This window comes from Tilletiaria anomala, assembly GCF_000711695.1.
Source record: "Tilletiaria anomala UBC 951 chromosome Unknown K437scaffold_102, whole genome shotgun sequence".
In the NCBI taxonomy this organism is placed as follows: domain Eukaryota; kingdom Fungi; phylum Basidiomycota; class Exobasidiomycetes; order Georgefischeriales; family Tilletiariaceae; genus Tilletiaria; species Tilletiaria anomala.
In genome coordinates, this window is record NW_013546920.1 from 23,394 (window position 1) to 37,229 (window position 13,836).

Here is a 13,836-nt window from a genome sequence, read left to right on the forward strand (position 1 = left end):
GCCGAAAGGGTTCCCATGTGATACTCAATCTTAAACACTCGCAAATACAAGGGCAGAGGGCTGGCACAAGGACGATTCAATTCTTGCCTGCTCTCGATAACCTGCTTTATCTGGTAGAGATCTGGCATCGACTCGACACTCAGCGCCTAAATACTGCGAGCCGGGCGCAGGAAGTCGGCCGACCGCTGCCCTCTCACTTCGCCATGTTCAATTACTCGAAGAAGCTCATCTTTGGCGATGACCGCCTCCTCGAATTCAAACGGTCCACAACACACGGTATTGCTCGCTTGTGGACGCAAAAGGCTATCCCAATCTCTGATCACCGCTATTGGTCCGAGTACCTGCGCGTCTTCGACTCGAGCTCCGACGTCTTCTCGCTCTTGGGGGTAGCAGACATCAGGCGAGCATTGGTTGCGGCCCCAGAAAATGTTCACACACTCATCGAGGTGCTCATTTTGCACTTGGAGAGCTTGCGAGATGACCCGATGCTTTCTCCTTTCCCGGTCAAGGATGACAAGAAAAGTCGATCGATGATACCCGGAACGCCCGGGTTCAAGCTTGGGGTACCAGGGGTACCTGGTCTGGGGAACAGCAAAGGTGCACAAGTCGAACCGTCACGAGATCGCGTCAAAGAGCTGCTTAATTGCTGTCGTATTTTGACAAGACTTTTACCGGTTCTAATGGAGGGCGATCACGATGCAGAGTGCACCATTGAGGCAGATGGTGGCATCGACCCGAACGTCTCCCTTGCCTCTGATGAGCTTGAGCGGCAGCTGCTCTGGGATCGCAGACGAACCTTGGAAAGGGAAGAAAATACTCAATTTAGGGTGCCGCTGTCTCAAAAGGACCATGCCGAGACCGTCACCGCTACTGAGGATCCGTTCGTTATCGATGACATGGACGATATCGATGAAGTGGTACTAAGTCGTGAAGCATCATCTTCAGGGGCAAAGGCAGCACCGTCAGATCCGTTGGGAGCGACTAACAACCGGTCCATCGATCCGGTCACGGCCGATCTCGCGGAGGAGGATGGCGATCTACCGCCGAGCCTTGGAGAGCGTCTGATCGAAATCGTCATTGACTTCTTATTCTATTCGGGAATCACCATCCCCTGGACAGAAGAGCTGCTCCAAACACCGCCTGCCGAAGCTGAAGGTATCTCACGGGTCAATTTTGCTATTTGGACTTCTGGCATCGGCTCTTCGGTGGATCTTTCAGGGACGGAGACGTTCCATGAGTCCAACCGCATCACCATACTGCGACTTCTTCTCGTTCTCATTTCCAAGAGCGTCTACATTCCAGCACACTTGCATGCCAAGACCGAAAATCCAGCGCTCCAGTACACGGTCGAAACATTAGACAGAAGCGTTGTCTTGCCGCTTCTCTGCAGCTTGCTTAACACGATCGCAAAGAGCACGGGAACACCTGGGTGGATTGAGGGCCTTGTACCCAACGTCATCAAGCCCGGCAATGTCAAGGATCGGTTCGCCGGCATCACGAGTGGCAGCAGTAAGGAGCATGAAGGGAGCAGTGTTCTAGTTGGTCTTTCTCTTCAGATCATCAATGTATTGCTCAGCTATGATTCGCCTCAGCTGTCATATCCTATGGACGAAATGGCGGCGCCTCACTTCGCTGTACCGCAACGTCCACCACTAGCCACCGCAGATTCGTACGCGTCGCGAGACTTTCCCATTGCCAGAAGCACATCCGATGCCACGCATACACGCCACCAAAAGCCCAACATATTCCGCTTCTATATTTCCCGACTACATCGCGTTGCAGACTTTGTGTGCCTGTGGAACGGCATAGCAGGGATTTTGGAACATTTCATTCCCTCGGGCAATCAGATCATCCCACTCTCGCTTCAACTACCGGGGAACACCGCAGACCCTGCGTCGACTGTCTTGCACATCCCCGAGACGCTCATACTGCTCTGGTCGCTCATCGACCACAACCCTCGATTCCGGAACTTTGTGCTGGATGACGTGTACAGAGCACCCCAGCTGCTCTGCGACCTGCTATACTTCACACTTGCCAATAAAGACAATCTGGCACAGCAGGGTCTCGTACGACTGTGTGTCTTCATGTTGCAAGACATTTCCGCCGAGCGAGCTTTCGCAATCAACATCAGCAAGGTAGGCAGCTATCCGAAAGGCAAGCTGCCAGCCAAGTTTGCACCTTCCGGTGGAGAGGGAAGCGCAGCCGACCTGCTTGTGCAGTCGGTGTACCATTTTTTGGGCTCTACAAAAGGGGCACTGGCGTCGCTGTATCCTCCACTGATCATCTCGCTCAGCAATACGGGAGCTTTCTGGCGCTCACTATCCGTCACCTCTTCTGCTCGTTTGGTCCAGCTGCTGTCTTCCTTTTCCAACGCTGCCTTCCTACTCGCGGATGAGGGTAACCCGCGCCTGCTGTTTTACATGCTGGAAGCATTGACTTCGCTGATCCAGTATCAATTTTCCAGCAATCCGAATTTCGCGTACGCCCTCGTGGGGAGATCGAAACCATCCATCGACAAACTCGCCAACTTCACGCTTCGTCGAGGGATCGCGGAAATCCGGCGTGTGCGGAGGGGGCGTGAGAGCGTTAATTCTCGGTTAGCCGAGACAGCTGCCGCTTCGACGAGAAAAGAATGCTTGGTAGCGGCAGGGCCCTTGTCTCCTGGATTTCCGTCTCCCAGTTCAGGTCCTTTATTCCTGGCGCCGACCACAGCCGAGCCCCTGGAAGCGGCACTTCTGCCGGACGATGAAAAGCGCCAACTCGCAGAGCGCGACCAGGTGTTGGCTGCAGCAATGCAAGGAGCGACCGAAGGGGTGCAAGCGTTCGGACTTTGCGACCATCCAGCCCCGCCGAAGGCCGAGTGCATCCCACTTGCGCCATCTGACCGAGTTCGCGCCAAGATGCGACAGACGTCGAATGGTACGTCAACCGCTTTCAACCAAGCCCCATCAGTGACAGAGGCAGACGCGCTTGTTGAGAGTCTCACCGAAGATGAGCTATACGTTGCGGCGAGCACAATCGGTCGCAACGGCTTTGTAGCTACGGAAGAATGGGTCGCTAGCTGGCAACGACGGTGAGGAGTTCAGTAATGAGGCACTTTGTTTGGGTATCCAACTGCTGACTGGTTTCTGCAATACTGGACAGGCTTCCCCTTAACACTCTGGAAGTCGCGCTAAATTACCTCGTCCCCAAAGTTGAGGAGTTTAGCGCTTCGCAAACGGTTGCCAACAAGCAAAATGCCGACGAGCGCGTCCTTGCTTTCTTGAGGGAGCAGTCTCTGAAAGGCTTGCTCCCAGATGCGCCACCGATCTGTAAGCAGGCGCGGTAGCCATCATGACCTTGGCAGGACAGCTGCTGAAGGATGCACTTGTCTTTTCCCTCAAACCTTGCAGTAGCACGGCCATTTCAGTGGAACGAGCATGCTGCCATCTGGTTGCAAAGCTATCTGTGGGGAGTTATCTATGTTACCGCACTCTTGCCGCTGTGAGTCTAACCACATACCCTGAGGTCGTTGCAAATATGCTTGCTGAAGCCAAATCAACCACATGCACGCCGTATCCCGTCTATGTAAAGTGGAATCTGGACCGGCACGAATGCGCGCCTCTTTGCCCTCAAAGTACAGCAGGACAAGGTACGGCGGCGCAGTTCTGTTAGTGGAGGAGGGCCGGCTGCATCAGCTCCTGTGAACGCGCTCTTCAGCGCTGGCGCAATGGTCAGCGGCGCTTTTGGCTCTGCCATAGGCGGTCTGGGCGGGGTGCTAAGCTCAACACCGAACGCGGGCACAAGCGCAGGAATCTCACCATCAGCGACTACATCGAGGCTCGAGCGCTCAAATGGGAGACATTGAAGCCCCTTGGCTGATGCGGCGACACAGCATGCCAGAAGGCTGAAATGTATCGAAAATCATTCATCAGACGTACGCACACCCGCCTTCTGCTCCTCTATCCGTTTGCTGTGTGCCTCGCTTCTGGCAGTTTCTAGCACCCCTTTAAGCTCCGCGTACCTTCGCTTGGCCTTGGCCAGACAGGAGGTGATAACCTGCAGAGGAGTCAAAAGAGCTGACGGTTGTTCCCTGTTTGCTGGTCCTTGAAGCTCGTCAGGTGGCAGGAGCGCGCGACATCGGCCGACTTGATGTAGATATGTGATGGCGAGATGATTGAGACCTTCATCCCCTTTGAAATCCTCGTCGGTATCCATGCTATGTTGCGCACCATCTTGTGCCTCGCTGTCATTCTCAAAACTTGCTACAGCCCTGGCCCATGTGCTTCCCTCTTCCGTCCACTCGCTCAAGCCAACAACGATATGACTGCTGGCAGTGAAAGCAGCTTCGAATGAGGATGGGTCGCTGAGCAAATGTGCGCCTTCGTAAATGCCAAAGCTCGAGGAGAAAGGTAGTGAGAGAAGTGGGAGCGGTGCTGAGTTTGCAGGATCATCGGAGCAGATCACCCGATTTGTTCGCTCGTGAAATGTCGCTTTGGGGAGGCGGGCTGCCAACGCGAGTGAAATATCAGCACAAAGACTCGGGGGGCATAATCGGAAGGATTTGCAAGTGAAGCTCACTGTCCATCAGTGCTCCTATTGCCGCAAGCATGGCAGCGTCCAAGACATTGCCGTCATTGCTGACGACTGTGATGTCCAAATAAAGGCACCAAGCCGCCACACCCGGTTGAATGCAGAGTGAGGTGACGTCAATCACAGGCCTCGAAGGGCTCGCAAGCAGGTCCGTCAATCGATCACATAACAGCTGTCCTTCTTCGGTCGGTGGGCCTGGTCGGCCTCGCGCCGAGCTGAGCGGAGAGATTTCTATGTTGGGTACCAGCCATCCAGCAGAAGCCTTTGCTGCCGTTCCACTGCTGTGAGATGAAGTCGTGCTTCTGGCAATGTCAGGTTTTGCGACCTCCGCCTTGATTCCCGCTACGACGGTAGTGACGCCCATTCGCACGAGACAGCTACCCTCTGCGGATGAGATGGCGCCCATGACGGCCGATGTGGGCCGCCACGTAGAGAAGAGGCGACCATCTTCGCGAATATGGGATGTGAGGAAGCGCTCGAGGTAGGTGCGTGGGTGCAGGCGCTTGAATGTTGCTGTGCTCAGATCGAGGGACAACGAGCTGGTGCCCGTGGTTGCTCCCGCATTCGGTATTGTTGATGTGCTTGCCATGACTTCCGCCTCGCTCTAGCTGCGGTGGTTTCGTTTTCAAATGACTTCCTTCGGATCGCAGCAAAGCGAGAAGAGCGCCTGGCACAGATGAACGACCAAAGCCAGGAGTCAGGCGTAGGGTCCAAAGTTGAAGTCTAGGTTAACTTGATCTTAGCAAGGCGTCCCAAGGTTCCGTCCTTGTCAAGTGCGAGTGTTCAAGTCGACTCTCTGGATAATATCAAAAAGGCAAACAAATTCGGTGCAATCGGAAAATGAGTAACCCTAACCCCGATGGGCTTGGCATCCCATATGAGAGGATCGCAAGACTCCAGCAATTTAATCCATGAGTGTGATCGCCCCATTCGAAATTTCATGCCTAGGCACACCTTCCTGAAGCCACTGGCTTGTCTGCATCGTGGTTAAACCCGTCTATCATCCTTGCGAGTGCAGCAATAGCCCACCAAGCCATCTGCCTTGCTTTCAGCTCGAAGCGTCCAATACTCACAATGGCGACGGCCAAGTTGCTGCGAAAGGAGCTGCCTAAGCTCGACGAGCCCATTGTCTCGTACCTCTCCGGCTATGTGGAAGATGTCGCGCTGGATGCCGACCCGAACACGGATCCGATGGAGGATGTGATCAAGCCGATGCTCGTGTCGGCCACCCTCACCGATCGTGCTGCACAAAAGAAACTAGCTGTACTTTTCGAGCAAATCTCCAAGTCCGTCGCAGAGAAGATGCCCTCTTCCTCGGGGGGAGGCGACGCCGACGGCAGTGGCCCTGCGGGGCTGACCCGTCTCGAGCGCGTCGTCGACATGCGAACAAATCTCGGCGCCTCTAAGACCGCTGGCTTCGACTCAGCCGGCGGCGTAGACATTTCCTTGGGCGGAACCAACCAGACTCGCTCGACAGTTGACGTCAAGAAACTCGAAAAGCAGGAAGCTAAGACGCGGCAAAAGCTTGCCAAACGCGCTCAGCGAGATTTGTACGAGAGTAGCAAGCTGGTCGAGACGGCCAAGAAACAGGAATCGTACGAGGAAATGTTCCTCAAGGTCAACCCGCTTGAATCGGTGGGCGCACGCGGCAAGAACAAGGACATCAATCTGCCTTCGATCGATCTCAGCTTCGGCTCGCTCCGCATACTCAGCAATGCCACCCTCACGCTCACCGGCGGCCGGCGCTACGGTCTCATTGGGCGTAATGGTGTTGGAAAGTCCACGCTGTTGCGCAACATGGCGTTACGAGAAGTCCCTATTCCCACCTCTGTGTCGCTGCTCTATGTCGAACAAGAAATTGTCGGCGACGACACGACTGCGATAGAGGCTGTCCTCAGGGCAGATGTGTGGCGGGCAAAGCTGATGGAGGAGGAAAAATCGATCAATGACGAGCTTCAAAAGCTCGAGGAGAGCGCCAAGGCGGCTATCGATGCAGCGCAAGCAGCCGCCAATGCCGCAGGTGGACTGTCCACAGGTAGCGCTGTAGACTTGCCCACCAGACAGCGAGAGAACAAGCGGGAGGAATTGTCTGCCCGCCTCGGTGGGGTGCAGGCCAGGTTGGTGGATATGGAAGCAGAAACTGGGCCGGCCAGGGCTGCGGCGTTGCTGTATGGCTTGGGCTTCAACGAATCGGATCAGCAGAAACCGACAAAGGCCTTTTCTGGTGGTTGGAGGATGCGTCTAGCATTGGCTAGGGCACTGTTCTGCAAGGTGAGCGTATTGTGGTGGCGAATGAAAGAACTGGACGTTTTAGACCTGACACATGTGAGCCCTTGTGAACCTGCCAGCCGGATCTATTGATGCTCGATGAGCCGAGCAACCATCTTGACCTCCCCGCTGTGGCTTGGCTCGAAGACTACTTGGCGAACGAATGGACTGGGACGCTCCTCCTCGTCTCTCACGACCGAGCCTTCCTGAACCAAGTTGCGACGGATATCATCCACATGCATAGCGAGCGCCTCGACTACTACAAGGGCAACTTCGATCAGTTCTACGAGACGCGCGAGGAGCGTCGCAAGAACCAACAGCGCGAGTACGAAGCCAATATGCAGAAGCGAGCGCACATTCAGGCCTTTGTGGATCGATGGCGCGTCAACGCTAACCGTGCCGCGCAGGCACAATCGAAACTCAAGGAGCTGGAACGAATGCCGGTCATCGAGCCACCCGAGCAGGACGATATCGTCAAGTTTAGGTTGCCAGAGACGGAACGCCTTGCTCCGCCGCTGCTCCAGCTGGACGGCGTGACGTTCGGGTATACGCCGGACAAGCTGCTGCTGAAGAACGTGTCCTTCGATGTGACAATGGACAGCCGCATCGCGGTGGTCGGAGGAAATGGAGCAGGCAAGGTACAAAGCGCTTTCGGAGATATGACGTGCAAGTCAAAAGGAAAGATAGACGCTAAATAACTTTTCTCTTACCCACAGACAACTCTCATGAAGCTTCTCCTGGGCGAGATCAATCCGACGAAAGGCATGCAGAAGCGCAACAGCAAGCTGCGCGTGGGCTGGTTCACACAGCACCATGTGGACCAACTCGACCTAACGCAGTCCGCCGTCGGATTCTTGGCAGCACGATTCCCGGGCAAGACCGAACAGGAATATCGGCAGCACCTAGGCGCTTTTGGTATTACGGGTATGACGGGATTGCAGAAAATTGCAACGCTGTCAGGAGGACAAAAGTCTCGCGTTGCCTTCGCTGCACTTAGCCTGCTGCAGGTGAGAGACCAGGGTTCATTGATCTGTGCTGTTGAGCATCGTGGCTGATGGAACTTGCTTCTCATTTCTTATTTCTCAGCCCCACATCCTCATTCTTGACGAGGTGAGTCGAGAGCATCTCGTCCATGTAGTGCATAAATACTGACCCCTTCGTTGCCGCTCATCGCAGCCAACGAACCACTTGGGTACATGACGTCACTCCCCTGCTAACCGAGATGTACAACTGACAACCGGTTCTTTCTCCTGCAGACATCGAAGGTCTTGATGCGCTGATGGATGCCATCAAGCGCTGGAACGGCGGAATCATTTGCGTGACACACGACGAGCGCTTTATTTCGGGCGCGCTTGACGAGCTTTGGGTCTGCCACGATGGCACCGTCGAGAAATTCTACGGCAGCGTGTCCAGCTACAAACAACTGATCGTTTCCAGTAAGTCACGCGTCAGGGTGTGAAGGGGTGACATTCTTCGCTGATGCCTGACCATATGCGTTTGCCTGCAGTGAACAAGCAGAGGGCACGACCTATGTAGATGTGAACCAGCAAATTGCACTCTGTGCATCCAATGAGCGTGCAATAATTCTTATCATAAAACCTTCTCCCCCCCTTGTTGACCCCATTCGAATCGATCCACACTGCTAAGCTCCACATCGAGTTCTTTGAGCTCTGCCTCAACTTGAACCAAGCGTGCACGAAGGCGTCCCTCGTACTCTTCGTCAGAGATTTTGTGCACTGGCGAGGCTGCAGATAAGCCAGACTTAAGTCGCGACAACCAAGATTCAGAAGGTGAATCTGATGCTGCCTTTCGCAGCTGGTCTGATAATTCCGGCGTTACTTGGGATTCAATGTTGCTGAAATTTTCCACATCTACCCGCGGTGCATCTCCGGCATCATGCCTCGAGAGTGCCGAGCCGATTGGCGTTGCCAAGTCCATGGGCGCGCGCCATCTCCACACTATTCTCCTCGCCTCGTTGCCGCTGAGCTGGAGCGCTGCACATAGAGCGGCGAACACGATGGCGCCGGATGGAATAGAGACGCATCCTCGTCGCCAACCTGCTAGCGCGGCGCCAACGACCGATCCGGACAGTGTGCTTGCTAGTGCATTGTGCGTGAGGTCTGGTGGTCGAGTCCTCGGGGAACGAGCTGTGGTTGAAGTGTTGTGCGCTATATTTGCTGGAAGTGATGTGAGCAAATATGGGTCTGCGCTGGAGAGGGCCGGCCCGACCACGTATTCTCGCAGTGCTGTAGATATTAGTCCGTAAGCAGACGTTGAGGCAGTCAGCATGCGTTCGAACCCATTCGAGAAGAGCAAAGGGTCGCCTACCGAAGAAAGGAAACGCAAAGGTAAAGCAATTAATACCCATGCGCATGCCAAGCAGTGTTCCGGACTGATTTCGCCAGACTCCTGTGGAAGAACCTGCGGCGAACCCAGCCACCGCTTAAAGAGGAAAGGCGGCCAAGCAAGTAAACCATGATGAAGAAAATGACAAAGGTAAAGCAGCAGAACGAATATCGGGTATTGGAGATTGGAGAGCGGATCAGCCTTTTATGTCCATGTCGAAGTACTGGGCCTGTCTTGAACGTACAGGCAAGGGCGCTTCCTTTCACTACTCTTAGCGGTGCATTGGCACCAAAGTCGACACTTCCATCTGGATTCACGGCTGAACCCGGTTTTACACTCGTCGCCACGGGTAACTGGGACGAGGAGGTCGCTGGTATCGTGCTGGACATGCTTAGTTTGATCGCGAGCTTGGAGAACTTTCCAGCTACCAGCTACCAGATTCGAGGGAGAGGGAGTGAACAGCGACCGGGACGATATCTCTGCTTTAAATCGACAAGTGTACAGTAAAGGCTATGCATCTCGCAGCCCAAAAGAGTATGAACCAAGCAGGTGGGGGTACCAGAGGCGAGCGACGATGAAAGCAATTACAATTCTGGCTGTACCAAAAAGTGCTTACGTAATTGTGATTACCTCAGTGATGTATGGCTTCGTATGTGCAACTTTGGGTGAGTTCAGTCTTCCTCACCTGGCGTTGCGGTCTTGATGCAACCCGCAATCAAGCTTGGCCAGCGTCAGAGGTGAGGACCTTCGAGCATACCAGGCAAGATGGGCATACGAGTTTGACGAACAATGAGCGGTAAATGCGTGCAAGAAATCAGGCTCTCATCATTGAACGTGCTGCTCATGAGGCGAAAGTTGGACTACAATTTTAGTGCTTGAGTGCAATGCTGCCTGTGCACAAGATCATGAGCCGTACCAGCTGGTAGGGTTAACATCAAGGAATCGCGCTGTATCTCATTCAGCCTGCCCAGGTCGGAGTGAGAAAGCCGCTGAAAAAACGACAATCACCTGCCCTGGCTGATGTGTAGCACACTGCCTGTCATGATGTTACTCGCGCCGGCGTCAGCGAGGTAGACGTACCGCGATCATTCCAATGATGTTCGGCTGAAGGAAGGTTTGTTCATAGCCAACAAGTTCAGCCCCCATTGCTGAACAGCCGGGAACAATACGTGCAATCACTTCACACTGGGCCTTGACATCGTCCAGATCGAGGCCGTCGAAAGTCTCACAAGCGATCTGATGGCAGGCGTTGTTCACCAGAATCTCGAGATGGCCCTACTTCCCCACTCCCCCACGTGCTTGTCGAGAAACTTCTTGCAGCACTCGTGTTTCCTTGGTCAGCTTCGACGGTATGAACCTCCTTGGTATCCATCGTACTCGCTGCCGCTTGTCTCTGCAAGTCCTATGCATCGGACAGCTCTTCTAGCAGTTACATGATGGTTACCGATACCCATTCGCGCGCAAACGCAAGGGATGCTGCGCATCCGATCCCCAAGTCTCTGCGGGTGGTGAGAAACCTCCTGATTTCGAGCTTGCTGGTTCTTTTTTTTCTTCCAAGTAAGGCTTGCCATTGATGTCCCATTTTGACCGCAGAGGTGATCCGCAAGCGGGTCCATCCTGCTGTCGAACCCCAGCAACTTTCGCTCTTACCCCTGCGGATGATAGTTGCCGTAGGCAGTCATGACGCCGTGAGGCGCGTTGCTTCTCGAAGCCGACATCTTGCAGCTCGATGCGCGGAGAGGTAGGGCTATATGACGTTGTTACTTTGAATAGAGGCGGAGGGTCAGCTACGGTTACGATTCAGTACGACGGTCGATTTACTTCAATACTCAAGCGGCAGCATCCTGAATGGATGGACACGAATTCACGTTCCATATATATATATATGTGTGTGTGTGAGCTGGCTACTTTCTGCATACAGACTGGCTGATTGCTGCCCATTGTAGACCGTCAACACTCGCCTGCTTCATCCACCTTGTTTTGATGCTAGATTTCTGAGACTACACTGCGTATGCCTTGAGTTTTGCGCAGGCCGCAGATGGACCTGGGAGACTCCAACCCAGGGTCTTTTTCCCACGAGAAGCAGAGGGAGCTGGGGATGGTGGCTGGAGTGGGAGAGGTAGAAGGGAGAAAAAGAACAGGCGAGGGATTTCAAGAATACCAAAGTTTATCAAGAATGGTTAGATCGATCTTGCCTAAGCACCTGTTATTTCTTTTATTTAATAGAATGGGCACCGAAAAAGAAATGATACCACGCACCGCTTCATCAAGAGCAATCGAAGTGAATCTCACGACGCTTCTGGCTTCCTCGAGGATGGACCTCTGTTGCAGATAGGATCAGCGTTCACACCTGTCGCACGCAGGTGGTGTGTTCGAACGATGCATCCTTCCCTGGGGGATCATGCATATATGCTCGCCGTCTAAGACTGGCTCAGATGCCTTCTATGAGCGGAGCCGGCATGCAGGACGCGATTGAACTGCTTCCCAGTAAACAGCCGTCATCAGCCAAGAGCGACGCGAGCATGCACACCGTCCCTATCACTCCTGGGGCACTGGACCGGCACCCGCACGTGGAAGATGAAGAATGTAGAGAGCAGGATGCGCTGGGTGATGACGATGACTTCCTCGGCGAGTCTGCCGGAGGGTTCTCCCCTTACCTCGGCCGACTTGCATTGATCGCCTGTCTCAGCGGGTTACAATTCGGCATGGATGTGAGGCCGGCCAGGAAAAGCGGCCTCGAATTAAGAAATTTGCATGTGCGAGCTGATTTACTCACTCTTCTGACACTCTCTTGTAGACTGGGGTCGCATCAGGAATGCTCGTCGCAATTCGTGGTGATCTTGGTCACACCCTCAGCTCCGGAGAGCAAGAGCTGATCGTAAGTGCCACGACTATTGGTGCCATCGTCGGTAGCATCGGTGCAAGTAGTCTTTCTGACTGGCTTGGGAGGAAAAGCGTCATGATCACAGCAGCTGTGTGCTTCTTGCTGGGAAGTCTCGAGCAAGGGGCCAGTCAGGTGGTCCGGGAGCTCGTCCTGGGCCGACTCATACAAGGTCTCGCGGTAGGCATGGCCAGCATGGTCACGCCGACGTATCTCGCAGAAGTGTGAGTTGAGTTGCAGCTGAAAAGATAGTCTTCGAGAAGCGCAGCCACTTGCATCTGACAAGATGTTCCAACGAACAGCGCCCCTACCTCAATTCGAGGCCGTCTCGTGGGACTCAACTCGCTGCTGATCACTGGTGGCCAAGTGCTAGCGTACGCTTTGGATGCGATATTCTACAACGCGCCTCACGGATGGCGCTGGATGGTCCTCTCAGGCGCGGTCCCAGCCATCGTCCAGTTACTCGGCCTCTTTGCACTCGATGAGTCGCCACGCTGGCTCGTCTCCAAGGGGCGCATTTCTGGCGCGCGCAAGGTCCTGCAGAAGATCTACCCTGAAGCGAGCTTTGCGCAGGTTGACGAGCAGATCAAGCGTATCCAGCGCAGTTTTTCATCCGACACAGCGTATGAGGCGATGGCTGCCCGAGCCGCAGCGCGAATAGACGCAGAGGTAGCAGCGGTTGCCCCCTCACCTACAACAAGCGTCGTACGACAAGTTATCAGCAGCCGCCTGCAATTGCCTGCCGCCCGCTTGCCCAACGTTTCTGGTGCAGCCGAGAAGGCCAAAGGAAAATTTGAGCTCCTGCTTAAAGACAAAGCCAACCGCAAAGCGTTGATCCTAGCTTGTGGCCTTCAATTCTTCCAACAAGCTTGTGGCTTCAACTCGCTCATGTATTTCTCCGGCCGACTCCTGCTCATGGCTGGCTTCTCCAAGAATCCAAACGCAACGGCGATCGGGATCGCAGTGGCAAATATGGTCGGCACGATTGGAGCCATGCGCCTGGTCGATAGTCTTGGACGGCGGAAGCTCTTGCTGTGGACGACGGCTGCGGCAGCGGTCTCGCTCATGCTGCTTGCTGGCAGCTTCAGTCTGATCCGCATGGAGGACGTCACTGACGGGTTTCAGCCCACAGCTGGTGCTGGTAGCGGCGCCTCTGGTGACCCCGAGGGCGTCCAAGGTTGGGCGTACGTCAGCCTTGCTGCTGTAAGTACTCCTGCTCTCTCCTGCCACACACACCCGCGTCCCTAAGGAGTCTCTCGTTGATCTCTGGTCACCCCATCGCCACAGATGGTCTTATTTACCCTTTTCTACGCTCTCGGTCTCGGCATCGTCCCGGTGAGTGTCGACGATGCTCCGCTTGATGTGCAAGAGCGCCACTCATGGGAGCCTGGCACACTCTTGCAGTGGCTCGTCCAATCTGAGGTCTTCAGCTCTCCGGTCCGATCGCTCGGTGGAGGCTGTGCAACAGCAGTCAACTGGATCGCAAACCTGCTCATCTCAGCAACGTACCTCGACATTGTCCGACTGATCACCGCCGCGGGGTCCTTCTGGCTGTTCTCTGCCATTGCAGTCCTCGCGTGGATCTTCACTTACTTCCGCCTTCCGGAACTTTCTGGCGTGTCGATCAACGATGTGTCGGAAGCTTTTGGGGAGCGCGAAGAACGAAGTCGGGGCGCGTACATAGCTGTGCACACCGAAGTGGATACAGACGATGCGTGACGCCAATCAACAGACAACAGGGTAGGAGTCAAGACCTGAGATAGACTAAA

General features: G+C 54.6%; 5 protein-coding genes across 5 annotated transcripts; 3 read left to right on the plus strand and 2 right to left on the minus strand.

The window, feature by feature from the left end:
- The first annotated feature begins 53 nt into the window (after nucleotides 1–53).
- Nucleotides 54–3,875, plus strand: K437DRAFT_9733 (uncharacterized protein). The gene is made up of 4 exons (XM_013385635.1): nucleotides 54–3,073; nucleotides 3,145–3,311; nucleotides 3,396–3,483; nucleotides 3,574–3,875. Exons 1-4 carry the CDS (start codon nucleotides 204–206, stop codon nucleotides 3,845–3,847), a joined length of 3,399 nt encoding a protein of 1,132 aa, XP_013241089.1. The 5' UTR covers nucleotides 54–203; the 3' UTR covers nucleotides 3,848–3,875.
- K437DRAFT_275964 (ribosomal protein S5 domain 2-like protein) lies at nucleotides 3,637–5,269 on the minus strand. The gene is made up of 2 exons (XM_013385643.1): nucleotides 4,561–5,269; nucleotides 3,637–4,487 (listed from the first exon to the last, which is right to left on the minus strand). The coding sequence occupies exons 1-2, from the start codon at nucleotides 5,159–5,161 to the stop codon at nucleotides 3,904–3,906; spliced, it is 1,185 nt and encodes a 394-aa protein (XP_013241097.1). The 5' UTR covers nucleotides 5,162–5,269; the 3' UTR covers nucleotides 3,637–3,903.
- Nucleotides 5,270–5,521: 252 nt separating this feature from the next.
- K437DRAFT_296061 (putative positive effector protein GCN20) lies at nucleotides 5,522–8,475 on the plus strand. The gene is made up of 7 exons (XM_013385644.1): nucleotides 5,522–6,843; nucleotides 6,921–7,478; nucleotides 7,557–7,847; nucleotides 7,927–7,950; nucleotides 8,017–8,032; nucleotides 8,097–8,276; nucleotides 8,348–8,475. Exons 1-7 carry the CDS (start codon nucleotides 5,647–5,649, stop codon nucleotides 8,374–8,376), a joined length of 2,295 nt encoding a protein of 764 aa, XP_013241098.1. The 5' UTR covers nucleotides 5,522–5,646; the 3' UTR covers nucleotides 8,377–8,475.
- Nucleotides 8,065–9,695, minus strand: K437DRAFT_258990 (uncharacterized protein). Its single transcript, XM_013385645.1, has 4 exons — nucleotides 9,431–9,695; nucleotides 9,169–9,282; nucleotides 8,348–9,086; nucleotides 8,065–8,276 (listed from the first exon to the last, which is right to left on the minus strand). Exons 1-3 carry the CDS (start codon nucleotides 9,573–9,575, stop codon nucleotides 8,431–8,433), a joined length of 915 nt encoding a protein of 304 aa, XP_013241099.1. The 5' UTR covers nucleotides 9,576–9,695; the 3' UTR covers nucleotides 8,065–8,276; nucleotides 8,348–8,430.
- A 2,013-nt stretch (nucleotides 9,696–11,708) lies between these two features.
- Nucleotides 11,709–13,786, plus strand: K437DRAFT_279349 (general substrate transporter; the record flags this gene model as incomplete). The annotated part of the gene is made up of 5 exons (XM_013385646.1): nucleotides 11,709–11,897; nucleotides 11,984–12,291; nucleotides 12,370–13,270; nucleotides 13,355–13,402; nucleotides 13,472–13,786. 5 exons carry the CDS (start codon nucleotides 11,709–11,711, stop codon nucleotides 13,784–13,786), a joined length of 1,761 nt encoding a protein of 586 aa, XP_013241100.1.
- Nucleotides 13,787–13,836: the final 50 nt, after the last annotated feature.